This window comes from Chionomys nivalis, chromosome 1, assembly GCF_950005125.1.
Source record: "Chionomys nivalis chromosome 1, mChiNiv1.1, whole genome shotgun sequence".
Classification (NCBI taxonomy): domain Eukaryota; kingdom Metazoa; phylum Chordata; class Mammalia; order Rodentia; family Cricetidae; genus Chionomys; species Chionomys nivalis.
In genome coordinates, this window is record NC_080086.1 from 125,192,561 (window position 1) to 125,219,320 (window position 26,760).

Genomic DNA, 26,760 nt, shown 5'->3' on the forward strand with positions numbered 1-26,760 from the left:
CGTGTACACAATCTATCCAGAAGCCTCACTTCAACTGGTATTATGGGTACTTTTAAGGGCAAAAATGTTTCTTTTGTTCACTGATATGCTCCGTATGTTTACCCAAAACAATTTCCTAGTGCAGAACTAAGGAATAATAAGCAACTGGTCAATAACTGGATAGCTGATTTTTCTTTATGTATAGAATGTTATCATAGTGGTTATATGTAAATATGAAAATAAATGCAAAACTGATATATAGTATATTGGGTATAAAATATTATATATATATATAAATTATATAACTGGCATCAGAGTGTTTTATGTGAAATTACATGGATTTGTGTAATGACCAATAAACATTTAGGCAAATTGTTTCAAAGCTTTCACCAGAATTTTGGAAAATATTTCATCACATCCAGCTTATGAGTTTTGTCCAGAGAAGCCTTTGCCTGTATTCAGAATGTTTCTGTAAACAAAGAATAACAGAAGGACAGTGATTCTCAACCTTTCTAAAGAGGTGATCCTTTAATGTTGTGGTGACCCCCAATCGTAAAAATTATTTTGCTGCTGCTTTGTAACTATAATTGTGCTACTGTTATGAATCATAATGTAAATACCTGATAAGCAGGATGACTGACTGATATGTGGCCCCTGTAACATGGTTCTTTGAAGGCAGAAATGATCTGTAAGTTTCCCCTAAATAAATAACCCTTTATTATTTATAATTCTGAACTGGTTTGGAATTATTTTGTGACTTCCACCTTCATCTGGCGCCCAACCATTTGGTTTTAGAACCCCTGGCCTGACTGCACGCTCATCATCCACCAGGCTCAACACAAGTCCTCATCAGCCTGCCTTGGTCACAGCCTGTGCACGGAGCGAGCAGTTCATTTGGACATAGAATTCTCGTACAGCAGCTTTTTTTGCTACGGATCAGCCACGGTTCTTTATATTTTCTCATTACACACCTAGGAGCGGCTTCAATTTCCTGTGCACTCTCCCCAGTACCTGTGCCCAGCGGAAACTCAGACGGAACACAGGCTTTCCCGAGTGACTCTGTTATCTTGTTATTCCTGTGCTCATGCGGCTGCTGACCAATCACGGTCCACTGCGGTGCACACAGTTTATGATTTTTATTAAATAACTATTTTTAATCTGAGCATATCTTTCAGCTTTTCACTCTAAAATCAGAATCAGACCAGCAAGCAACTCCCAGTGTGCCACTAGGCCCCCCTGGGTTTGTTTTGTAGGTGGCCCTAACACCTACTGGCAGGTAGTGGTTATTGCACCTACACCAACTCAAAATCAACCATAGGTAAGATTAATAATATGAAATATAAATTATAAATCTATAATTTAAAAGGGAAATATGTTGGATAACCTAACCATCCAGGGTTTCAATAGCCTCTTTATTTACACCATGTACAAGATTTTACAAGACTTATATGATTTCCCTCCTGCATCACTATTTTTGATTCTGGAGATTTGTCCTCAATATTTTTTTCTTAAAAATATGGTTTGATAATAGGGATAAGAATGAGGTGCTTAGGGCTGGAGAGATGGCTCAGTGGGTAAGAGCATTGCCTGCTCTTCCAAAGGTCCTGAGTTCAATTCCCGGCAACCACATGGTGGCTCACAGCCATCTGTAATGATGTCTGGCGCCCTCTTCTGGCCTGCATACATACACACAGACAGAATATTGTATACATAATAAATAAATAAATAAATATTAAAAAAAAAAAAAAGAATGAGGTGCTTTCAGAAATGGTAGTCTTTCCAGACTGATACCAAGCATCTCAAAAAAGAGGTCAGAACTCTGAAAAAGGATATGAACAATTTAACAAAACTCAGTCAACTGAAGTATTTTTAGAAATGGTACAGACTGATTGTAATTTATTAAAAGGAAAATTCAAGAACTATGGAGAAGGATACAGCCGATTTGGCACATAAAACCCAGTCAATGACAGTGGGTGCTGAAACATTATTTGAGAGAATTTGTACTGTTGAATGTATTAATTGGACTCTGTCAAAGGTGTATGACTGATTAATAGAATGTCTCTCCAGGAAGGTAATATGTATGCTATTAAGATTATGTCCAAGGATGAGACATTATCTTTACTGGACAGACTTCATACCTTGGAATCCTCAGTGAGGGCATTAGAACAGAACACCGGACAGGAGATCCAGACTTTACAAAAGGCAGTGGTAGATAGATTTGAAAAGATTGAGGAACTTATTGAATTTGATGACCAGGGACAAAAGATACAAATACAAAATTTAGCCTCATCAGTTCGTAAAAACCTCGAGGATAGCTTCCCCAAAGTTCTGCCTGCATTTCTGGTAATAACATCAGAAAGAATGCCTGGCCCCAAGTACCCTAAGGTTCTCAAAGAATATTCATGGGAGCCCATATGTAAGACTGATCTAAAAGAAATTAAACAAGCAATTGTAGCTTACAGACTACATTCGTCCTTTGTTAGGGAAATGGTAAAAACGTGGGCTTCCAGTAACAAAGCAATGCCATAAGATTGGGCTCAGTTAATCTCAGCAGTCCTAGAAAGTGGATTGCAGTTGCTTTGAAGGTACTATTTTAAGGAAGAAGCTAAAATTTTAGAGCAACAGGAAAAAGCAAAAGGACCTGAGATTTCCCTAGATCAAATTCTAGGCGAGGGACTTTACTCTGATCCTCAGGATGAAGCTCTTTATGATGACCACATCTTGTACCTATGTAGCAAAGCAGCTTTAAAAGCTTGGGACAGAATTCAGGAACTAGGAAAGTGAGTTGAATCATATCTTAGGGTTAAACAGGGTCAGAGAGAACCTTTAAGTGACTTTTTACTAAGACTAACATGGGCTGTACAAATAGGGCTAACTGACCGAGAAGCTAGACATATAATAATTGAATCTTTGGATTATGAGTATGCCAACTTAAAATGCAAAAGGATCCTTGGGCCTTTGAAGATCAGATCAGCACCCATGGATGAATGGGTCTTAAATACAATGAATGTTGAGACACTTGACTATGGTACTGAAGCTTGGGTAAGAGAAACAATTTCCAATGGTAAGGTGAGGAGGGCACAGGAATTCTGGATCTTTAAAAGTTACCAGGTATGTTCACTGTCTAAAATGGGACCATAAACTCCCAGACGACTGGACCACCTGAGAAGCCAGGGCGGGGTTACACTGTGGTTCTGAGTCAGTTCCTAATCCAAAGAAGGAATTGTAAAGAGAGAGTTTGGGGATGTAATAACGCTGTCAGCTGTGTCTCTCAGTTTCCTGTGAATCCCACCACTTCACAAAACGCTCCCTGTTGTTTCTCCTCAAATTCACCCAGTAGGTATTGATGCGGCACACACTAAATGACAAGCACTAGGAACAATCTATAGCTTAGAGTAGTAAAGGAGACAAGCATGGCTTTAAAAACTCTATTAACATCTGAGGCTACGGGGAAGTAAAATAGAGATGTGTCAAATGTGCAGAGTTTCTGTGCAGCCAGGAGAGAAGTTCAAAGCATCTGGACACAGTGGTGTGAATGCAGGTGACACTACTTCATGGCACACTCAAAGATGGTTCCAATCGTGTGGTGGCTTAGATAAGAAATGTCTCCCAGGCTTGAGAGTGGGAAATTTGTTCTCCAACTGCTGGTATAATTTTGAGAAGAGGTAGGGAATCATCAGTGAATATAAGGCCATCCTGGCCTACTTGAGACTCTCTCTCAAAAATTAATAAGTAGGGGCTGGAGTGATGGGTCAGCAGTGACTAGGATAATAGATGATAACCACATAAATATTAGCTACCTGCTATAACAAAACCCTCTGTTCCAGGTGAGGGATAAAGCCAGTGCACCCACAGGCACCTGGGTTGTTAGGAACGCTGGCTTGCACCCCTTTCTATAGCAGTGTTGATCCAGCACCTCTCTTTGTACACTCCTTCCCTGCTGACCACACCTGCCTTCTGGCCTCCACACTGACTTCTGGCTTCTGTACTATTGCTCACTGAAGAGCCCTCTGCAGCCTCTACATCAAAATACTATTGGTATCATCTAGAGTAGTAGCTATCAGCCTTCCTGATGCTGTGACCCTTTAATACAGTTCCTCAAAGTGTGGCCCCAACCATAACATTATTTTGTTGCTACTTCATAACTGTAATTACGCTACTGTTATGAATCATAATGTAAATATGTGGTATGCAGGGTATCTGATATGCAACCCTGTGAAAGAATCATTTGACCCACTGGTTGAGAACCAGTGACCCGGATGCTCTCCCCTCTCTAGTCTTTGGGCTATGGGCTATGTTCCATCTGATCATTTTGATGAAGCTTTGAGACACTTAAAGGGGATTAACATGGCTACACGGCAAAGAAATTTGAGTACTAACCAATCTTCTTTTAAACTCTTCAACATCCTACCCCCAGGGAATCTTTCCCATCAGTTAATCTTTGGGGACCGTAGTTTTACTGAATTCTATCCCTACATCTCTTCTACACTCGTGTGTGTGTGTTTCCAGCATGTCAGTGTCGGAATTTACCAACAAATAATGAATCCACAAGCTAAGTTGGCTTTGGTGGTTGACATGGTGTTTGACATGGTCACATTTGTTCTGAAGAAGTCAAAGGAAGCTGAAAATACTGGGCAGTGGTGTGTGTGGGGGGGTGTATGGTGTGAGTGTGTAAGTGACTGAATGTGTGTGTGTGTTGTGTGTAAGTGAGTGAATGAATGTGTCTGTGTGTGTGTGTGTGGTCTCAGAACAGATCAAGTGTTGCAGCTGGGTATGGAGTATACACCCAACATCCCAGTACTTGTGAACCCAAGGAAGGAATAGTGCCACAAGCTTTCAGCTAACCTGGGCTACATAGTAAGTTCCATACCAGCCCGGGTTAAAAAATGAGACCTTGCCTCAAAAAAATAATCAAATAAACAAAAAGATTATTTTTTCAGCCTAGCTATACTAAATTTTGGAGCTTTTGAGGCGGGAGATTAAGGGCATCTGAATTAATCAGATTAAGAGGAACCTAAACCTACAAATAACATTCAAAGATATCAATATCTCTGTGATCTAGTAGTTTACCTAGGCCCAACAATGCCATCCATTATGTCCCATTGCAGAAGTATTTTATAAAAAGAGTCCTATGACTGCCCCAAGCCACTGCTTGTCTGCTTTTATTTTGGGCAAAATTATTTTTCTGTTTGGCCAAATAACGTATGCTCATTCTATTAAAATGTGTCATTATGTATAAATATGCATTGCATGTGTTTAATTATTAAATGTCAAGCTTTAAAAAAGGAAATTGTAGAAGCTACGCCTGACAGTGTGTGATCATACATCAGAAATTTTCAGTGTTCTAAAGGCTAATTTTCAGAGCAGCATGAATATATGTGGGCAGTGAGAAATCATCACCCTTCAGCAAAATGAAAGAGAAGAAGAAATGAGCAAGCATGCAGCAAGTTCACTTCAAGCCAGGAGTGGGATAACGCGGCCTGAATTAAGCCAATGTTCTAGTAAAATGTTCAGAGCTTATTCTGCCAAATGCCACTCTGTAAAGGAGGACGCTCTACCTGTATTTTAAGAAAATAAAACACAGATACTTGCTTGTTTCTGTTTATTTGTAGGTCATCTCTTTTGGCTTTAAGATGATCTGGTTTTTAAAACATTATGAAGAAAAACATGCAAAGCAAGTGACTGACTCTTATAAGGAAGTAAGACTTACAGGAAAACAAAAGAAAGAAATATCAAAATACAATATCTTTGCTGGTTTTCTACACTTCTGTGGTTTCCTTTTAAGTATGAAATAGAAAAAGAATCAGGCAATATAGAGAATTCCAATATAGCAATTTCCAGTATCACAAATCTATGCCAACAGTGCCGAATTCCAGTACCTCCTAAGTTCTCAACGTGAGGCCAAGGCAAGAGCATAGCTGGAGTGCAGGAGTCTAAGGCCAACCTGAATAACACGAAAAGCTCAGAGGCTAAACACATTTGCTATACAATCATGAGAACTAGAATTTAGGTCCCTGAGCTGGGTAGCCTTCAAATGCCTGAAAATACAGGTCTGGGGACTCAAAGTCCTTTTCTGGCTTACACACACACACACACACACACACACGCACACACAGAAGAGAAAGGGGGCACACACAAATACATTAACCTTGTAATGGAAGTAGAAGGAGGAGGAGAAAAACTCTAAAGGAAAATAACGCACATGACTACAATCAAGTGCAGCAAGAGAAAGGGATATTAAAATAACAATCTGAGTTAAGTGCACATAACTGCAAGGGGAAAGTGGCTTCATTTTATTTAGGCAGTATAGCTCATTCCAGTAAATGGACCAAAATTGCAGATTCAGTCATTCATTCATTCAGCAGATACACTGAAGAAACAATTTTGTTACTCTCTTCTAACTGGGGCATTCAAAGGGTCTGTCAAATGTCCATATAGCTTTATGGACTCAAAGTGCATTTAAGCAAATGAAATCACATTAAGTAGCTTACTGTTTTGAAACAAGCACTAAATAAAAACACAGTACACTATTCGAAAAAGGTACTAGAAATACTTGACTGTGTTTGTACATAAAAAACTATTTCTTGCACTGTGTCACTAAAGGCCATACAACATGCCAGGAACTGTGTCTCTGAATGGGAGCTTAAAGATGGCATCTTTAGATTTCAATGGCACATTAGAAGTATGCAGTTAGTACACAACCTTCCACAGACAGTATCTAGGTTTCCTCTAAACCATTTTCTGCTGAATTTTCTCTTTTTTAATTATATGTTCAAAGAAGAAATTATATATTCAAAGAAGAAATTATATGTTCAAAGAGATTACCATGAGCATATAAGTGGTTCAAATCATCAGTATGTGGCCATGGCCAGTGGTACCTTTTCTTTTTTCTTTTCTTTTTTTTCTTTTTTTTTTTTTTTTTTTTTTTTTTTTTTTTTTTTTGGTTTTTTGAGACAGGATTTCCCTATGTAACAGTCCTAGCTGTCCTGGAACTATCTCTTGTAGACCAGGCTGGCCTCAAACTCACAGGGATTCACCTGCCTCTGCCTCCCAAGAGCTGGGATTAAAGGCATGCGTGCCACAGTAGCTTTTACTCAAATGGCTTGCAGTTTTGACTGACTTGCTTGAAATGTGTCTCTCAGACAGATGCGTGTCTGCATCTAAGATTTAACCAAAATGTCACAATGCAATTGAATTTTCATTTTTGATTCTTATCATTATTATTACTGTACGTGTATGTAAGCCTAGCAAGTGCTTTACCTGCTAAACCTTCAGGATGGCCCTATAATCTTACTCTTTGTAAATTATTCAGTATGTGGGTGGGAGGCGGTCATTTCTCCATGGAACTTACAGAGGAGTTAAAAAGAGAGACATAAGTGGCAGGGATGGGGATGGTAAAAGGGAAAGGGGAGCTAAGTAAGTGAAGTCAAGGCTCTTGGTTACAAGTATTGGATGATAATTTTATCTGACTATGAATAAGGAGAGATTTTTTTTTAAAGCAAACAAAGCAAGACATTATGGGATTCAAATCACTGAACAAACTGGAAAACAGTGTAACTGGGAAACCCACACTTCCGACATCTTCCTGATAGTTTTTCCCCACTAATAAAATTGTCCATGAAGATCAGATACCTTAACTGATATCCCAAGGAAGTAACCTTTTTTCCCCAAGTTACTTGTTAGCCACGTTAGCCTCTTACTTATGTAAGTCTCATTGGTAAAGCCTAAATCACATGACTATGACCTGGTTATAAAAAGCCCCAACTTTGAAGAGGTCAGCTTCATAGAGCAAGGAACCAATCACCCAGTGTTTACAAAAATGCTGCAAGGTGGGAGATACAAAGGCTCACTGAAATTCAGAAGTACTTCATTCATTCAACTTCACTTATTCTTATTAAATGGCTACCATTGTCAGGTCCAGTTGCTTGTCTTAGTTCTCAGATATTACATTACAAAAAAAATCTTTATGTCTCTCTTGGCAGTCCAACCCCTTCCACATTATCAACTACTAAATTAGAGGTTGTTCCAAGGCTGGGATTTGTCATATTACGAGACATATTGCCATGTATTCAACAAATATTTATTAACAATATAAATCATAAAGAAGCAAATGTTATAAAAGTAAATGATGTAAGAAAGAGCATTATCAATGTGGAATTCTAGATTAACTTTAAAGAACCCCAAAAAAGTAATGAGTGTTCTAGACAGAGGGAATAGTGTATACCTTGAAGGAACTCTGACTGGCTTGGGTGTGTATAGCAAACATGGCTCTGACAGGCATTGTCCTTCCCCCTCACTCCTTCTGCTTTGCTAAAAAGCATTAGATTGTACTCCTGAAGCTAACCACCAAGGTCTATTCCCTTATTTGATGAACTCCTCCTCCTGGGGCTGACTACTAAGGTCTAACTATCAAAGTACTGAAGTCCAGCAATCAATAGTCCCCTTTGGCTTATCTAATTAGCATGCCCAATTACAATTAAACACTTCATTCTAACATGTGATTTCCCCTTTTTCCTTTATAAACTGTCATTTGCCTATGGGCCACAAATGTCTCCCCTTTATCCAGAGGCAATCCGTGGTCCCTTTGGGACAAATACCCCTTCCCCTCTCTCCTGTCCCCTTTCCCTTCTCTCTCATCCTCTATCTCCCACCTCTGTCTCTTATTCCCTGTCCTCTGTCCCTCTGGGGCAAATAAATCTCCTTTGGGCTGAGAACTTGGTCTTGGGGTGTCTTGAGCTGACTCTGCAGTTCCTACTTATTGCATCCTGCAAGTGTGAGGTTAGGAGATAAACGTTAAAGAGATGGTACGGTGTAATGGTTCACACATGGTATGTCCCCTTGCAGTATTTGAACATTTGATCACAGACAGGTAGTACTTTGGGGGAAGCTGTGAAATCTTCGGAAGGTGAGTCTATCTGGAGGAAGTAAGCCATTGGAGGCAGGCCATGACGTTTATGCCCAGTCCCATATTGGGGCCATATTTTATTTCCTGGTCCATCAAGTTGTAAGGTGCCCCAGCCACATCAGACACGCACTCCTACTACCATGGCCTCTGCTGTGTCTTCCCTGACACTCTAGTTTGCAGAGTTTCACATCAACTTACACCTCCAGGTCATAGTTCATCAGTGAGAGAAGTCAAGGCAGGTGCTCAAGCAGAAATGAACTATAGCCCATAGAGGAGTGCAGCTCTTTGGCTTGCTCTTGGACTCATAATCAGCTAGCTTTCTTATACAGCCCAGGCCCACCTTTGCAGGGATGGAACCAACACAGTGGGCCGCCCCCGCCCCACATAAATGATGAATCAAGTCATGCCCACAGGCCAATGTGACAAGTCTTCAGTTGAGGTCCCTGCTTCCCAAGTGAATAAAGGTTATATCAAGGTAACAACTAGAACTCAGATGGATAAGGGACACCATGGACGACACTCTCTAAAGCCACATGTTAGCTCATTCTGTCTTCTGAAGCATTAACCTAATTTATCTTTATTAATTAATTAAAAATCAGGAGTTAGCACTTGGGAAGCAGAGGCAGGCAGATCTCTGTGAGCCCAACCTGATCTATAACAGCTACTTCCAGAACAGCTAGGACTGGAGCACAGTGAAACCCTATCTCAAAACAAAACAAAACAAAACAAAAAAGCAAAATCAGAAGTCAGATATCTGTATAAGAACCTGAAAGAACAGAGAAGCAGGGAGCAGCCACCTCTTCTGTTCCTCCAACCAAAAGGCTGAGGTCCTCTCTCAGCCCCATCTTGCTACTTCCTGTCTCCTCTCTACCTATAGTCCTCCAAACCTCTATGGTTAATTTTGGTCAGCTACTGGCTAGCTCTGCCCTCTGACTCCAAGCAAATTTTATTTGTCAGAACACAATGAAAATATCACACAATAGTGTAGATGGTGATTTTTCTCCATCTGGTGGTCCTGCTGGACCAGTTTCTCTCTGTCTACCAGGTCCTGCAGCCACTTACAACCAACCACTTATCCATTGCAACTGTTTGTCCAATGGCTTAGGCTTCTTTCTGACCAGTTCTCTGTCCGATAAATAACCCAATTTTATTGAACTGTGCATATCTCCACATGGCCATGGTGTTACCTCTGTTCTGGTATCTTTCTCCTTAGGCTGCTGTTGGCCTCTCTCTTCTTGGGTGGCTACATGGCATCTCCCCAACTCTGCCTTCTCTTCCTCTATCTTTATTTCAATTTCCTGCCTAGGTATATTCTGCCTGGTCATTGACTGAAACAGCGTTATTCATCAGCCAATAAGAGAAACACATCATCACAGCCTACAGAAGGACACCCTACATCATGGAGAAGGCAACTACTGCAGTTGGCTATAGCATGGTTCGTCATCTCTTGTACAAGAGATGACCAAAGCCAGCGTCAATCCCACTCAACTATGTCAGTAGAGAGGAAAGGTTGTAGCAATCATGGCGCTGGAAGACCATCCAGGTAATTCCAAGGGACATTTGTCCTTTCCTTTATTCCATGCCTGCGCACAATGGCCACTGACAGTCAGATGGTGTTCTAGTTTCATTTCTGTTGCCATGATAAAACAGCTTAACTGAAAGCAACTTAGGGGAGGCAGGGGTTCATTTGGCTTACAATTCCAGGTTATGCTCCATTCTTTCAGGGGAGCTGAGAAAGAAACTAAGTGTTTCACGTTCACACTTGAGTGCTCTTGAGAGCAGAAAGAGGACAAGCAAATGGATCCTTTTGATTGTTTTCTCCTTATACTCAGCTAGCTTCCTTCACTCTTCCACAGTCAGGGTTCAGCCTAGGGAATAGTGCCGCCCACAGTGGGCTGGGTTCATTAGCAAGACAATCCCCCACAGACAGGCTTACAAGCCTGTCTGATCTAGATGATATCAAGGATTTCAGGTGATTTCAGGTTGTATCGAGCTGACAAAACCTAACCAACAGAGGTGGTTGTAGCAATCTTCCTAGCTGGGAGAAACTTCCTGTGTTGGGCTGTCTTTTAGTTTCACGCCACTGAATTGCCTCCAATTCAGCACCCACACTGACTGAATGCCTAGCAAGAGTAAGCCAGGGTGGCTGTGGTGTCCATATAAATTAAACTATCCTCTTCTCAGGGCTCTTACAGCCAAAACATCTGCATTCTGATACATAACTGCATACATTAAACACCTCTGAATTTTTTTTTAAAAAGCAACAATTACATCAAAATAGGGAGAAATTGTGAAGCAAATGTCCTACCCTATATGTTTACAACAACTTCAGTTTAAAAGTATGTCTTGGGATGGGGTAAAAATGGCTAAAATTTATTATAGAAATGTAGAGATGTATACAACTGCCAGACATTCAGAAGAATTAAAGTTTGTCTGTTCTAAAATTGTTCCTGTTGACTTCCAACTTCCTGAATGTTGAATATGTAATATTCAGATGGCAAATTGCAGCCATCTGTAGGCATCTGAGACCTTTTCTAGTACAAACTGTGTATATACGTGTGTGTGTGTGTGTGTGCGCAGGAGAATATATGTGTATGTGAGTGCATGTATATTTGTACACATGCATATAGACGCCAGAAGACAACCCCAGGTGCCATTCCACAGATGCTGTTATCTTTAATTTTAATTTTTATTTTTTGAGACAGGTCTCTGTGATGATTCAGCCATACAACATGAATGACACTTCCGGGTTCCAGGGCCACACATGTGTGGACAAGCCCTCAGGCAGAAGTGCCTAATGGCCTTGGGAATCTTAAAGGACCCCGTGTGACCCGCGTGCAGCATGGTTACATCATCTATGTATGGCACAGCTGCAGAGCCCTTGTGTGCATGCATGAGCTCCGTCATCTGCGTATTATGTAACCACGTCACCCCCCTGTGTGCAGCCCTAGGCAGCCCTTAAAAGCCAGACATGCCATCTTTAGCTCTCTCTCTCTCTCTCTCTCTCTCTCTCTCTCTCTCTCTCTCTCTCTCTCTCTCTGCATACCGACCTTCACCAGACCTGTACACCCACCCCACAATAAACTCCTAAGCGGGTTTGTTGCGTGTTCCGTGTTTCCGTCTCACTCACGCCAGGTAATTTCAGTCTATCTCTGAAGACCTGGAGCTTGTCAATTTGGCTAGGCTGCCTGGCCAGCAAGCCCCAGTGATCCATCTGTCTCCACCTCCCAAGCGCTTGAATCACAAGTAAGCACCGCCATGCCCTGTTTTCTAACATGGTTTCTGAGGATCAAACTCAGATCCTCATACTTGTAGAGAATTATTTCATCAGCTGAGCCATCTCCTCATCCTCAGGAGAAGAAAAGATGGGGTTGAAAAGAAGGAACACTAGGGAGAAAAATCCAGGCCAGTAACCTCCAGGAAAACAGTGGAGGGTGAACTCCATGACAAGTATTTTGTCAGGGCTTTGGTGGGTGTGGTTAGCAGCGGCACAGTCCCTGGGTGAAGGGTGAATAAAAGAACAGCAGCAGACCTTTGCTGACTCACAGCCCCTAGGGGAAGAAAGACACCAGAAGAAGGCTGTGTAGTGGGGAAGTTGGCTCGGCAGGACTGCAGCTTCAGCTCAGCCCTTGCTCCCTCGGGTAATGGATACTGCTGGCAGGTGCCTGCCCAGAGCTCCAAATGGGCCCTTCCGCCCAGAGCTCCAAACCTGCCCTCCTGCCTTCTCTATGTTTATCTCTGACTATGCATGGAATCTTCTAGTTGATGTTCTCCAGCCTTCCTGCTTTCATTCTACACATGCAATCTCAGGTATGTTCTTCTCCTGCTGCCCCCACCCACCAAGTCCTCCAAGAAGGGCTGTGGGTCACAAAGGCCTGCCGTTGTTCATTTGTTTGCCTGTAACTTTCTCTACAAAGCATTTCCTATCCCCTTCCTCTTGCAGGTAAGTCAGTCAACACCACCATCTTCTAAGCCCTTGAACCCCAGCCCCTGGCTTTGACTCCTCAGTGCCGCCTGCCACCTAGCAGAGAGCAGCTGTGCCTTCACTGAACTGAACTGGGTATGCTGTGCCAGTGCTAACCCACTTGATACCACAAGCTGGGAGTTTTCATAAGGCTTCAAGATCCTCCCCGCACAGACTTGCCACGGGAAGCCAAAGAATGGGATGTCGGAACCAACTGTAGCAACTACCAAGGGAAAGAACCGTTTGGCAAGAGAGCTTGGGTGGCTCGCCAAATGAACAAGTCTGAGAATTTAGGACTGACTATGGAAAGCCCAGGTGACAGCACTCCATGAGGAAGTTTGCCCTACTGCTCCAACCCTTTGTGGACTGACCAGTGAGTGAGTGGGTGACGCAGAGGAGAATATCAGTTACCCACTGGCATCCAAATCTGGACCATTAGGGAGCTACATTCTAAAAACATTCATTTAATAATTTCTATATAACTTATTCATCACAAAACTACATAGCTAATTTAATGCTAGCGAATTAGAGAGAGATTTTATTCTACCTATATCATATTTTCTTTGTCCTTTTAAAAGTTAAGAGTTAGAAAAATATGATTTAAATACTGTTACTAGTTACTCAATTCGGGTAGACTAAACTGAGTAGCACATTCATTATTTACCTAGACGATTGGCCAAATGCAAGAAATGTAGCAAGTTTCGGAAACATGAAGATATTCTGTTAAAGAACAAGAATTTCTGCTTTTTGCACCATTCACCCGGTTGGCCTAGTCTTTGGTAGTTTCCAGGAAGACCCATAGGGGGCGCACCTGCGAAGCCGCCGCTTAGGTGCGCGTTCCGCCGGGAGCTCCGGGGCACGCGCCCGAGCTCACGTGACCGGGTCTCGGGGCCGCGCCCGAGCGCAATGGCGGCCACCGGGCCCGATCCTGGTTCTGGCCCCGCCGGCGGCGCCCGGTTCTTCTGCACGGCGGGCCGCGGCCTGGAGCCGTTCTTGATGCGGGAGGTGCAAGCACGGCTGGAGGCTACTCAGGTGAGTAGGGCTCGCCGGGTCCCCACCGGGTCCCTCTTCCCGCCAGCGCGGGGCTTACGCCCGGGAAGGATGTGTGAGTCCGGGGCACCCATCCCTGCGGGCGGTGGGCTTCACCCAAGTCCTGCGATGAGTGTGTGAGCACCAGGACCGAGTAATTTCTTTTTCGTCCAGTCTTGTCACCGGACATCTGTCACGGCCAAAGTTTTAAAGAGGGGTGCGTAAGCCAGTTTTGTTCTGATTTCCTAAAAAAGAAACTATGCAGTGGCAATAATTGCAGTTATACCTTCAGTGGAGATGTACTCTCCAGGCTCCGTTGTTGAGTCTTGTTACTTTCTTCACGAGGTTAGGTTTTCACCTTGTGACTTGGCTATGAAGCTTAAAAAGTACACCTCAAACACACGCGGTAACTGTAGCTAAAAAACTACTCCGCTCCTGCCGGCCTCGGGGCTACCTGTTCATTGCTGTGACAAGCGAACAAATTTTAAACACCTTCTTGTTTCAGAATGTGCTACCGAGGTTATTGAAAGCAGAGGGGTAAGACGTTGATACTTTAGTGTGGGGTGTGTTCTGGGAAAGGGAAAGCTTGCTAAAACCAAACTAGCGCTCACCTCAGGTGCAGTGTTCAAAGCCCACAAAAGGAGTTTCAGCGATGGTCCGCAGGGGCAGCAGGGAGTTACCAAGAATGGCTTTAGCCACATTGCACTACAGAATTCAACAAAGTGCTGAGTGTAATTTATCCAAAATAGTCTCTCTGTAATAATCCCTGCATCACCAAGGATTTAGAGGGTTTTATTTTGTTTTTGTTTTTTTAATTGTGTGTGTGTGCTGACATGAATGTATTGTACTGGTGGAAGCCTGAGACATCTGCTCATCTCCCAGGAACTGGAGGGACAGGTGATTGTGAGCTGCCCAGCATGGGTGCTGGAATTTGAACATGGGTCTTAACCAGGTGAATCCAATGATGTATTCAAGTCATACAACTTCAGAATGACAACAGTAATATTCAGATTCTAAATTCCAGCTCTGCCAGCCATGTGGCCCTATGTAGTGCCACTCTGGGATTTACTTTGCTAACTTGGCCAGCTCAGTGTCGAAATAACAAGGCGTGATCCAATCTGAACATCTAAGATTATTAGAAAAGGGACGCTACTTGTTTGTTTCCTCTAAAGATAAAATCATTTGAGGGAAACTTCAACAGCCAAGAATTGAATCCAATATGAGAGAAACTTTCTTGACAGCGAGAGCAGGTAAGTGCCAAGCGAATTTCCACCTTCTGCTCTGGCGTGGTTTTAGAGAGATGTGGGTAGTAGATCCGCACAAATAGTCTCAGCCTGCATCCCAGCCGCTCTGATTAGACAGCAGACTCTCCGAGTTAGTTACTGATATTTATTTACATCAATCAAATATAATCCTACCTACAAGTGAAATTAGTGATGGCAAGGTCCCTCGTGCACGTGAAGATCTGTTTGTACCCATCACTGGCGTTTGGCTGGGCTGTCGGGTAAAGTTTGCTTCCTCTGTGGCCTGAATAAGAATAACTGCCGGCTAAGCAGGGTCATCTATAGTTTGCCAGGACTTGTAATGAACAACAACAACAAAGGCAAGGTGTTTGAAAAAGCCCTGGCTAAAGTAGTGCCTTCTTGGAACAGAGTTGTGCTTCCGCAGAGAGCAGCTGTGATTGTCGTGTTCCTTCCTCAGGACCCTCATGGAGTGTCCCGGGTATCCACCTTGGTATTAGAGCAGTCCAGCTTCACACCTGACTGACAGCCAGGGCTGTCAGAGCACCAGGGAAGGGGCTAAAGCAAATTTTCCCAGTCTTCAGCATCTTAGTTGATTTAAAGGAAAAGTAAACAGTAAGAGGATGTTTGTAGTCATTAATATCAGTATTTAACAGTACTGTAACAATAAGCTTACCTTCTGCCCCAAGATGGTTCCCTCTGATCTGTCTGACCTTGATATCCGAAGTGGAGTCTGTGTCAGTTGGTCTCATCTGTATGTACAGTAGTGTAGTGTTTGCTTACAACTTGCACATGTGAACTCTGTCCAGATGACAGAGGGCACTAATTTCATGTCAGTTCTTAAATTATTTAGGAAATAATTTACCTAAAATAATACCAAAGAATGAGTCTGTGCGTGCTCAGTATAGATACAGGGTTTACATCCTAAATGCTTTTCTGTGTGAGAGTCATTGCGTCCACCAAGAGGGCTCTTGCAGCTACCAGGGACCTGCAGTCTAGGGACCTACCCTGTGGCAGTGGGTGACGGCTGTTTACTAAGTGACAGTAAAGAACACATGCTCTACTCTTACACTGGTCTTTAATAGATGTGTGATTTCAAATAGCTTGTTCGGATTTCCAAGCCTCACTTTTCCTTGGCTAATTCCTACTTTCATGGCATCACTGAGTTAAAGATAGGTAGCATGGGGTACATGGCAAATAATTGGTGTTCTATAAATGCTATCCCACAAAATTAGTTGCACAGGGATACTGAAAAAAAATCATTCTTGTGGTGACAAGAGTCTCTTAGAAATTTAGGTTTGCTAGAAGAAAATTAATATTCAAAAATCTGAATTTGTAAGACAAATTAATTCAGAATGATTGTTTACTTTTAGAAGGTAATCACTCAGTTTTAATCAGTGTTTTTCCAATTTTAGTAAACATAAGACTCGCCAAGGAAGCTGTTGGAGGTGCATATTATCCCGGGGCGCTTGCCCCAAAAGGCTTTTCTTTCTGTGGAGATGCTGATGAACTCAGGTGTTTGCAGTGAACATGAAAACCCATGTGACTGTCGCTAGGGTAAATCCTCCCACACAGCGTGCAGCAGGAAACCTCCTGTGAACTCCTTTTCGCTGTCTTTCATGAACACAGAAACAAACAGAAAGATATGGTGAATTCTCCCTGCTCATCAGCCAGCTGCCATAGCAATCAGCCCACCATGAATTCTGCCTCATTCAGCCCTCTGCCATACTCCTAGGAATCATTTCATCTGCATGTTTGCTTGTGCAGCTCTAAATTATGACTCTTTCATAGCCGCGTAGATAGTGTAAAGGAGATGAACTTTCTAAAATATGTCACCTTATCATTTACACAGCTAAAAAATTCATCTCTTCTCAGCACATGCCTCATTAGTGTTCAGAGTCAAATTTGTTTTCTAATATCTCTTGTTTTAAGTTTGTGTGTTTAAGTAGGGATTTAAATACCGTCTACATATTGTGATTGGTTGATACTCTTCATCTATAATTTTACCTCTGTTTCTCTCTTTTTTTCTCAGAATTCTCATGTTAAAGTGACTGGGTTGTTTGACCTTAAACTAAAGCAATCTGTAAAATAAGAGGCCTGATAGTAAATATTTCAGGTTCTGTGCACCACAACTGGTTTCTGTCATATTCCTGTAGGCGTTATTAGTCACGTGATTTCTGTTACATTTTTCTTCTTCATTGTTGTATTTACATCCCTTTAAAAAAAAAAACCTTAACCCGTTCTCAGCTCAACTCTCAGCTCAACGGGGCTTTCTGGCCTGCCATGGCTGTGTTAGCCAATAGGGCCCCACAGTGACTATTTAGAGAATCCATTTGTTCTTCAGATACCTTAGTGACACTATAAATGCTCAGAAGCTGTGCATCCTAGTGGCATCTGGATTGGACCCTCATCTAGACTTGCCAACTGTGGTGGTTTGCGAGAATGACCCCTCCTAGGCTCATATATCAGAATGTTTGGTCCTTAACAGTTGGCAGACTGTTAAGGAAGAATGAGGAGATGTGGTCTTGTTGAAAGAGGTGTGCCACTGGGAACGGGCTTTGAGGTTTCAGACGCCCATACTAGACCCAGCCTGTCGTTCTGTCTCTCCCTCTCTCTTCTCTGTCTCGCTCTGTCTCTGCCCCACCCCCACCCCTTTCTGTCACTGTCTCCTTCTTGAGGATGAGATCCAAGCTCTCAGCTACTGCTCCAGCACTATGCCTGCCTCCCTGCCTGCTTTTCCACCGTGATCCCTACCATGCTGACCATGGAGTCAACCTCTGAATCTGTAAGCGAGCCCCCAATGAAATGCTTTTAAAAGTTGCCTTGGTCATGGTGTCTCTTCACAGCAATAGAAAAGTATCTAAGGAGCGGAGTGATGGTGGCACATGCTTTTAATCCCAGCACCCAGGAGGTAGATCTCTGTGAGTTCAAGGCTTGCTTGGTTTACAGAGTGATTTCTAGGACAGTCAGGGCTACACAGGGAAGCCCTGTCTTGAAAAACCAAAAAGAAAGAAAAGAAAGTAAATAAGACATCAACATTCATTTCCATAGCATGATTTAATGTATCCTTCTATGTCTTGGTTTTTTTGTATTGCTATAAAGGAATACTGCAGGTTGAGTACTGTGTAGAGAAAGGAAATGTAATTTATAGTCATGGAGTTCAGAAGCCCAAGGCTCAAGGACTGTATCTGTGAGGGACTTCTTGCTGCCTTCTAACATGGCAGACAGCATTCAGGGAGAGAACGTAAAAGACACACAGACACAGTAGGACCCAAGTTCATGTTTATAGCAAGCCCATTTCCTGTGTAACATTAATCCCCTGCAACACTGTACCTTAGAAAGCTCCTACTACCCTCCCCCATCATGCTTTGAGCATACTTTCAGCACAGGGATGTTGGGACACGTGGAAACCTAGGACTCCGTCCTCTGCATTTACTGTAAACTGGGTTCCTGTCATTTGTGTCTAGAGCTTGGTCAAACTGAAGGTTGATTTCCCCATCTCCGTGTTCCAGTAGTGGGGTAAATATCTAAAGTTGCTGGATATTTTAAAGTATTTAAGCACATACTTAGACCACTTTCAATACAGAAAAATCTCTTTATAACAATATGTAATGTGTGGAGGCCAGAAAATGTGGGCCACTTCCACCTTGTCTGCTGGTCAGAGAGTTTGGAGATTGACAAGCATAGTTGCTTGTCCCACTCAGGATGTGACTGCTTCGGTTTTTTGAAATTAAGATAGCTCCATGCCATCCTGACAGGTGGTCAAGATGTGCAAAGTACTTCTCCTCCTTTTGTAACATGAGGTCACCTGGGGAAGGGTGTTCTTCAGGATGAGTGATCTAGAGCACCTTCACTACCTAGACAGCAGGATGCTAATGATTTGGGTGTCTCAGAGTGTTAAAGCGATTGACTGTGTGAGTTATCCATTGGTTCATTTGTATCATGTTCATAAAGTCTTTTGTTACCTTCTCCCCTCCCCCAATTACGCTGGGTATAAAAGATGTGGAAAAATAAATGAGAGCTGATTTCAGTCACTAGAATGTCCTCCCGATACTTTCTGTGGTTTCTGTCCTGTTATTTTTTTTTTTATGTGTCTTCATATTCCTTACTATATTTCTAAAATTCCTACCCCTATCCTAGTAAGAAGTATTTTTGATGAGGCCGGCCCTCGGCAGTAATGTGCTAAATTCTAATTTTTAGTAAGAATCATAGTAGCAACAGTTATCGTTAAGATAAAATTACATGCAGCAGAGGTGATGTTATGTTAGCTAAGGAGAGGCTCCTGTGGATGGCTCACTGATCTCTATAAATCCACACAGAGGAGACTATTAACCCAAGCCTTTAGTAGGCCAACCAGTTTGGGTTTTTTGTTTGTTTGTTTGTTTAAATAGCATTGTGGACAGTAGGGTCTATTTAGATCTAAGAGGGTTATTTCGTAGTTATTTCTGTGGGATGTAACATAAGCCTTTTCAAGATTCTGTGTATTCCTTTCCTTTTAGTTTAATGCCATTTTGAAAGTTAAACCTATTTTAAAATTCGGTCTTAAAAATGAACCAAAACAAACTTAGACACCACCCTAACAGATGACTTAGTACCTTAAAAAGTCATTCTGTATCTAAATACCATCTGTAGAATTAGAAGTTTGGTACCTACCAGTGATACTATAATGTGCCTAAATTTGAACATCTACTAATCTTTGGACCAATCTTGAGTTCATGAGTGTAAAGGGAAAGACAAAAATGCTGAGGAGTTGGGGAAGGACTTTTAGCCCAGGGTTAAACACCAGACCAGTTTAGACCAGTTTAACACTTCACCTTCACGATTCAAAAGGGAGGGACAACTTGTAAATAGCTTTTCAAATAACAGCTATTGGAATGAAAATTCTAGAATGCTATATTACTCCATAATATTATAGTTGGATATGGTCAGTTAGAAGCAGTAAGCCAAGGCCTGAGGAATCCTGGGTAAAGGCACTTGCTGCCAAACCTGAATGTCCACGTTCAGGCTCTGAGCCCCGCCATGGTGGAAGGAAAGAGCCACATGTGGTCCTCTGACCTCCAAGTACACACTGTGGTACTCATGCCCCACAAATAAATAAATGTTAAAAGTAGTACTGGGGGTGGAGAGATGATTGATCCTCTTCCAGAAAACCCGTTTAGTTTCTAGCACCCACGTCAGACTGCTGACACCCTGCTTCTAGCTCCAATGGATCTATCTTGCTTCCTCATGCATCCAAACACGCATGCATACACATACACATAAAATTTTTTAAGCGAACAGGTAAGTTTAAGAACTAGAGAGTTGCTGGGAGCACAGTATTGCTCTTACAGAGGACCTGAGTTAAGATCCCAGCACCCATGTCACATAGTTCACAACTGCCTGTGACTTCAGCTCCAGGAGACTCCAGTACCTGTGATCTCTTACGGCACCCAAACACACATGTGCTTTTCTAGACACATACACATAATTAAAAATAGTAAAAATAAGTCACCCCAAAAGCAACGAGAGAAAGCTGAAGGATAAATTCTTAAATACTGGCATGAGTTCTCCCACCTGCTTTAAGGTAATGTTAATATTCACAAGGAGAAAGTGTTTGTATTCACATACGTGACCATGTGATTCTCACAGTGACTGAATTAGTAAATATTTCTGTGTTTCTCGTGTAAAAAGACTAGTAAGTCATGTGTAAATTAAGACAGTAATGCTGCTTTGGGTTTCAAAGATGGATTTGTTATTTTAATTAATCAGCATCCTGCTCTCGTGATTGATGTCCTGAATATGTCAGCCTTTTCAGTTATGTCAGTCCATACCCTGCCGTGTTCTGAATAAGCCTTTCTTTTAAAAAGAGGATATTTTAAGAAAATCTGGTTGTACAAAGTGTTTTCCTTAATAGCCATAGAAGAAAAATATGTCTGAACAGTTAAGGAAGTATAAATGTCTAGATTATTGGACTAAGTAAAATCCTTGGTCTAAGTTTTTATGTCCATTTTCTTGTTGTTATTACTTTAATTTCTTTGTTTTTTAAAATGTGTATCAGTGTTTTCTGCATGTATCATAGTCATGCAGTTCCCATGGAGGCCAGAAGAGGACATCAGATCTCCTGGAACTGGAGTTACAGATAGCCTTAAGCAGCCATTTGGATGCTGGGGACAGCGTCCTTTGCAAGAACAGCAAGTGCTCCTAACCACTGAGCCATCTCTTCTGTCCCTGTTACTTTAGTCTTAAAACCATTCACCTTCAGTAAAATAGTTTCGTTTCTTTAGAATCTTGGCAAGGATTTTAGGTTAAGTTGCATAATGACCGTGCGTGTGTGCATGCGTGCGTGCGTGCGTGTGTGTGTGTGTGTGTCTTATTTTATGTTCATTGGTTTTTCCTTCATGTGTGTCTGTGCTTGCAAAGGTCAGAAGCAAGCTTCAGATCCCTGAAACTGGAGTTAGGGGTGGTTGTGAGCCCCTGTATGGGTGCTGGGAATCAAACCCAGCTCCGCTAAAGGAGCAGTCAGTGCTCTAAGTGCTGGGCCATCTCTCCAGCCCTGAATGAAGAATCTTCTTAAGAACATGGATTCTTAGTTCATTCTGCTATGGCAGACTAGCTGGCATGAGGTAATATATAAGACAAGAGATTTATTTGAATCATCATTCTGACAGGAGGAAAGTCAAAATAGCATGGTGTCTGAAATGGCCATGCCGGTCTGCATCATGATGAGATGGAGAACCTCAGAGCCTGTCTGAAAGAGGGCATTTATACAGGAGAGGGGTGGGAGCCACGCTTCTCTTATAGCAACCTGCCTCTCTGGGAAGTAGCTCCTGTCATGAAACCCAGCTCACCCCGGTGACCAGCATCAGTTAGAAGGTTGGTGTGACCCAGCCACTGCTTACTAGGCCAAACCTGTGAAAAGTTCTGCCATCTTTCAGTGCCGCCATACTGACCAGTCTTCCTGTCTATACACATTCAACCTGTAGCACAGGGTACCCCAGATTCCCTGGCGCCTTAGTTCCACATAGCTTAGGGTGATGTCAGTCAGCCGTGAGCATTGTGAGGACTCCCAAGACACCCATATCCTTCCAGGGCTCAAGGCAGCTACAAGTGCAGTTTCCATACTACACTCAGTTCCCTTAAACCAGGGAGTTTCCCTTTTCCCCTCTTCCCACACGTGCCACAGGCTCATCCTAAAGCTGTGACGTGTATCTCTCACTCCTACTTCCCTGTCTATACCCGCACACCCCTCATGTCTGCCTCAGTGATCTGTTCTTCCTCCAGCATCACATTCTGCACCGTCCTTTATGCCCCTTCCAAGGTAATTTTTCTGTCAGCTACACCATTGCTGTCATAGTTTTCATCGGAATTCTTTAATGGCTGCCCATTCCCATCTGTGGTGCTCAGAATTTCATGGCCGTGTATCAGGCTGGCCTAAGCGATGCCGTCCGTCCCTGACATGCCAGCATGCTAACAGTTCACTGCAGCCAGCCTTCTGTTGCTTTTGCACCTGCTTCTGTTAGCAACCTGCTTCCTAGGTCTTACAGGATTCGTCCTCAGCATTTTAGAAACGGTGACTTCATATTCAATGCTAACACACTGTATAGATTGTCAGTATGGCTGATAAGCAGTTAAGTGTCATTTTCTTCTGGGTTTAATTTACAGTATTGTCTTACAAGTTTTACATCTTAGTTTATATGGCTGTCATGTTATTGTTCAGTATTTGCTGTATGTTCCCTGATAGACATGGAAATATTTAATAAACATCTATCTTGTTCTAGACACTTAATTTGTAATATGCTTATTACCTATATTTTGCCTACTTTTAAGCAGTGGGTGAGGTTTGACAGTGTAATTATTGAATATTTTGTCTTCTATTTTTTTCCAGGCATATGGGTGTGTACTTTACAAGAGGTAACATAATAGTCTGACCATGTGACCTTACACAGATTGTGTGACCTACCCTAGATGTCAGTTTGTGATGCGGAAAATGGCCATGATAAAAATCTGCCTTAGGGTTGTCAAGTGTTTAGAGGGAAAGTAGATGTTGGAGGTACCTGCTGCAGAACCTAACAAATGACAGATGCTCCACAAATGACCAAAGGGAAGAAAGAGGCCCTTATTCTGGCCCAGAACCATATTGATGCCTGTTTTTCTGTGTCTAGGTTGAATACATTTCAGGAAAAGTGTTTTTCACCACCCGTTCAGATTTGACCTCAATGAAGAAGTTGAAGTCAGCGGAAAGACTGTTTTTGTTGATTAGGAAGCAGCTTCCAATTGCAGTGCCTTCTCTGAGCAAAGGTACAACGCGCACCCTCTGCTTTTACCCACCTGCTGTGTGACCAGGGTTGCCCGCCCAGCAGCTGTGTGTCTCCGGTTCATCCATACTGCGTCACTGTTACGGACTTTAGTTCCCTGGTATTGTCACGTGTCTGTAGCCAGCTCTCTAGCTTCTCTTGGAATCTGCTGCCTCCCTTCGGGGCTTTATTGTTCATGTTTTCTTTCTAGAAATGAGTATGTTCCACAGTATTTGATTGCTTTGAAGCATATAATAACCAGAATACAATTTTGCACCACAAGTTGGTAAAAACTGTCATCTTACAAATTTTAACTAAATGAAATAGTTGGAAATTTGCTACATAGTAAAATTTTCTTCTCCTAAAGGCACCTTGGGAGATTTCGTGATTACTCCCTAACTTTAGAATTATGTTGTATAAATAATTTCAAGATCATGATCAAAGCCATTTTAAAAGGCAGACGCTGCAGGATTTACACTGCCCGACCTTCACTCTGATTCCTGTGTGCATGAGACATCAAAGAATTACATAGAAAGTTAGGGCTGCGAAGGGAAGGGAGTTAAAGGAAATCCCGAGGGTTTGTGGGGTACCGTAATTTCCTCCCGTCATCCACACACTGTCTGTGATAATTTTCAGATCAACTTAATGACTTTTGTTTATAAAACAAAGTTAAAGGCAAGCTGACAGCCCTGAACTTATAAAGGTGACTTGTGTATCTGAAGTTTGACTTCATGGAAACTCATTTTAGGATTTATGTTAATATTTTTGTGGTCTAAAATTAAATGGGTCCAAGGTTCAGCTGCTCTGCTTCTGAACATTATTTTTCAGTTTATGGGCAAGGTCACTGTTATCTCAGAGATGTGTGTATCCCCAAGGTCTGTGCATAAACTCGCCACCTGCTGAGTATAGCACCACAGGATACGTGGCTGTGCTGAACTTTGCATGGTTTTCCATAAATTCGATAAATCTTAGATCTCTGTATGTAAATAATGAAATTTATTCTTCTGTAAATCTTAGAATAAATTATCTAAACTCTAAATAAAAGTAAAATTTTGTGTATGCAGCAACTCAGTAAAATGTTTTAAAGAAATAAAGGTCATGAAATCTGCATTGGTGAATGTAATAGACAGTTGTCTATAAAGTTTGAAGATGGATAAACTGAGGTTTTGTTTATTTAGGAAAAATACTTACTGAGCTGCAGAGACTTATAAATGAGGATCCAGGAAGTTGGCTGAAGGCCATTTCTCTTTGGAGAAAACTTCTTGAACGTGATGAAAAAGGAGAAAAAGTTTCTCAAAGGGATGTTAATGCACTAAAGCGAAAAGTGGGAGGAAATGAGATTGTCCTTGCCAAGAAATTAAAACTAGAGGAGAAGCAGATGGTTGAAGAGAGCCGAGGGGAAGGCCAGCGCGACGGGCTTCCCGAAGACTCGCTGGAGCAAGAGAATGCTATCACTAAAACTGACCAGCTTCAAGAGCATGGACTCCAGAATGACATGGTGAAGGCAGCTGACACTCAGAACCAGGACTTGACCTTCAGGGTTTCCTGTCGCTGCAGCGGGAATATCGGAAAGGCCTTCTCTCCACAGGTACGCTCACCTTCCAGGTGGAATTCTCCAGTGGAGATAACACGGCCCAGACGGATGATGAGGTCTGTCTTCATCTGATTGTCTGTCTCTAAATGTACGTTTCCCTTTTTAACTTTTCCTCAGCCGCTCCAGAGGAGCACTGTGCTGTTCCACATGGCAGCCCTTGCTTTCCTTCTAAACATTTTCTTCAGTCCATACATGTCCTTTGCATTTGTAAATACTGATGCTGTGGTCTTAATATGTTAGGGGCTCTTCTTCATTACAATGATATGCTTATAGACAACCACCCTGCACTGTGATGTTTGCAGCCTTGTCACATGACCTAGAAGTCTAACAGCCTGGGGAAGGGTGGCCACCTGTTTCCATCCCAAGACCTCGTTGGTTAGTCCTTACAAAGTTCAGTAGCTCAAAATTGATCTGGATCTTTTAGCCAAACTTAGAATCACATGGACCCTAAAGGTGAGTCTGATAAAGCTGATCTGGTCATGTGGAAACATAGAGAATGAGTTAATACATAATCCTTCAGTGTGTGTTCATTTCCTTAGAAGGGTCACAAATATCAGGTCATGGTCTTATGTCACACACCCAAAACTGCCAGAGTAGAGTGTCCACTGGTAGAGAGTAGTCCTAAAGAGTTTGAGACGGAGGAGGTAAAATACAGCCCTATTGCCTTACATAGGCAGTCTTGGAAGTTATATTTTAATATCACTAAATTACAGTCAGGTGATAGCTAGCTCGTGTCCATTTTAAAGTTTTCTTCTTATTTCTTATGTTCTTATCTTTTCTATGACCTGTCACTTTTCAGGAGGCAGGAAGAGTGGTTGGAATTGCTCTCATGAGGAAGTTTGGATGGAAAGCCAATTTAAGGAATCCACATTTAGAGGTAATGAATATCCATTTGATTTCTATACAACAGCATCATCTCCTTTCCATACTTTTCAGGTTGGGTTGACTTCCGCTATAAAAAGTATATCTACATGGATCTAGCAGCCTGTTTCTCTTCGGCAGCTAAATGATGCAGAAATGTCTTACCCAAATTAGGCTACTTGGCCACAGCTGAAGGAGATATTTATAGTGAGGTTGCAGAGGCACTTCATAGTCTTCCCATGCATAACAGATATCTTTAATAAGAAATCATAGCTGCTATGTAAAGAAAATGAATAATGATCTAAAGTATGATAAAATAATGACCTAAAATACGATAGTCACTTTGGGTGATGGTCTATAAAGTTCTTAGGACTGAAAGAGTAAGAGAAATCCCCATTTTTTAATTTTATGTGGAAGACTAATTATGACACATTAAATTCTATCCAGGACCTAATGGAAGGAAAGAGGCTAAGGTTTTTTTGTTGGGGAAGAAGGTGTTTGTTTTGTCAGCTTGACCCAAGATGGAGTTGTTTGGGAAGAGAGACCTCAGTGGCAATGCCTTCATCAGATGGCCTGTGGGTGAGTCCGTTGGGCATTTTCTTAATTAATGTGTGATGTGAGACGGCCCAGCCCACTGGGGTGGCAGTGCCACTGCAGGTGGTCCTGAACTGTCCAAGCAGCAGGCCAGTAAGCACGGTCCTCCATGGTGTCTGTTTCGGTTCCTGCCTCTGTTGTGTGATGTTTTACTCTTTTGGCTTTTTGAGGGGCCCACCACCCAACTGCCAAATAAATCAATACACGGAGGCTTAGTCTTACTTAGGAACACCTGGCCTTAGCTTGACTATTTCTAGCCCACTTTCCTTAACTTAAATTATTCCCTCTACCTTTTGCCTCTGGGCTTTTCCCTTTCGTTC

At 42.2% G+C, this 26,760-nt stretch overlaps 1 protein-coding gene across 2 annotated transcripts in view; it reads left to right on the forward strand.

The window, feature by feature from the left end:
• The first annotated feature begins 13,746 nt into the window (after positions 1 to 13,746).
• The window catches only part of Thumpd2 (THUMP domain containing 2), a 46,876-nt gene continuing 33,862 nt past the window's right edge, over positions 13,747 to 26,760 (forward strand). Inside the window, exons 1-5 of one of the 2 annotated variants that reach the window (XM_057789902.1) lie at positions 13,747 to 13,880; positions 23,260 to 23,395; positions 24,570 to 24,979; positions 25,785 to 25,862; positions 26,294 to 26,425. In XM_057789902.1, coding sequence (XP_057645885.1) covers positions 13,755 to 13,880; positions 23,260 to 23,395; positions 24,570 to 24,979; positions 25,785 to 25,862; positions 26,294 to 26,425 — 882 coding nt within the window. In that variant the 5' untranslated portion in view covers positions 13,747 to 13,754. The remainder of the gene's footprint in view (positions 13,881 to 23,259; positions 23,396 to 24,569; positions 24,980 to 25,784; positions 25,863 to 26,293; positions 26,426 to 26,760) is intronic. The other variant, XM_057789911.1, reaches the window with a different exon arrangement.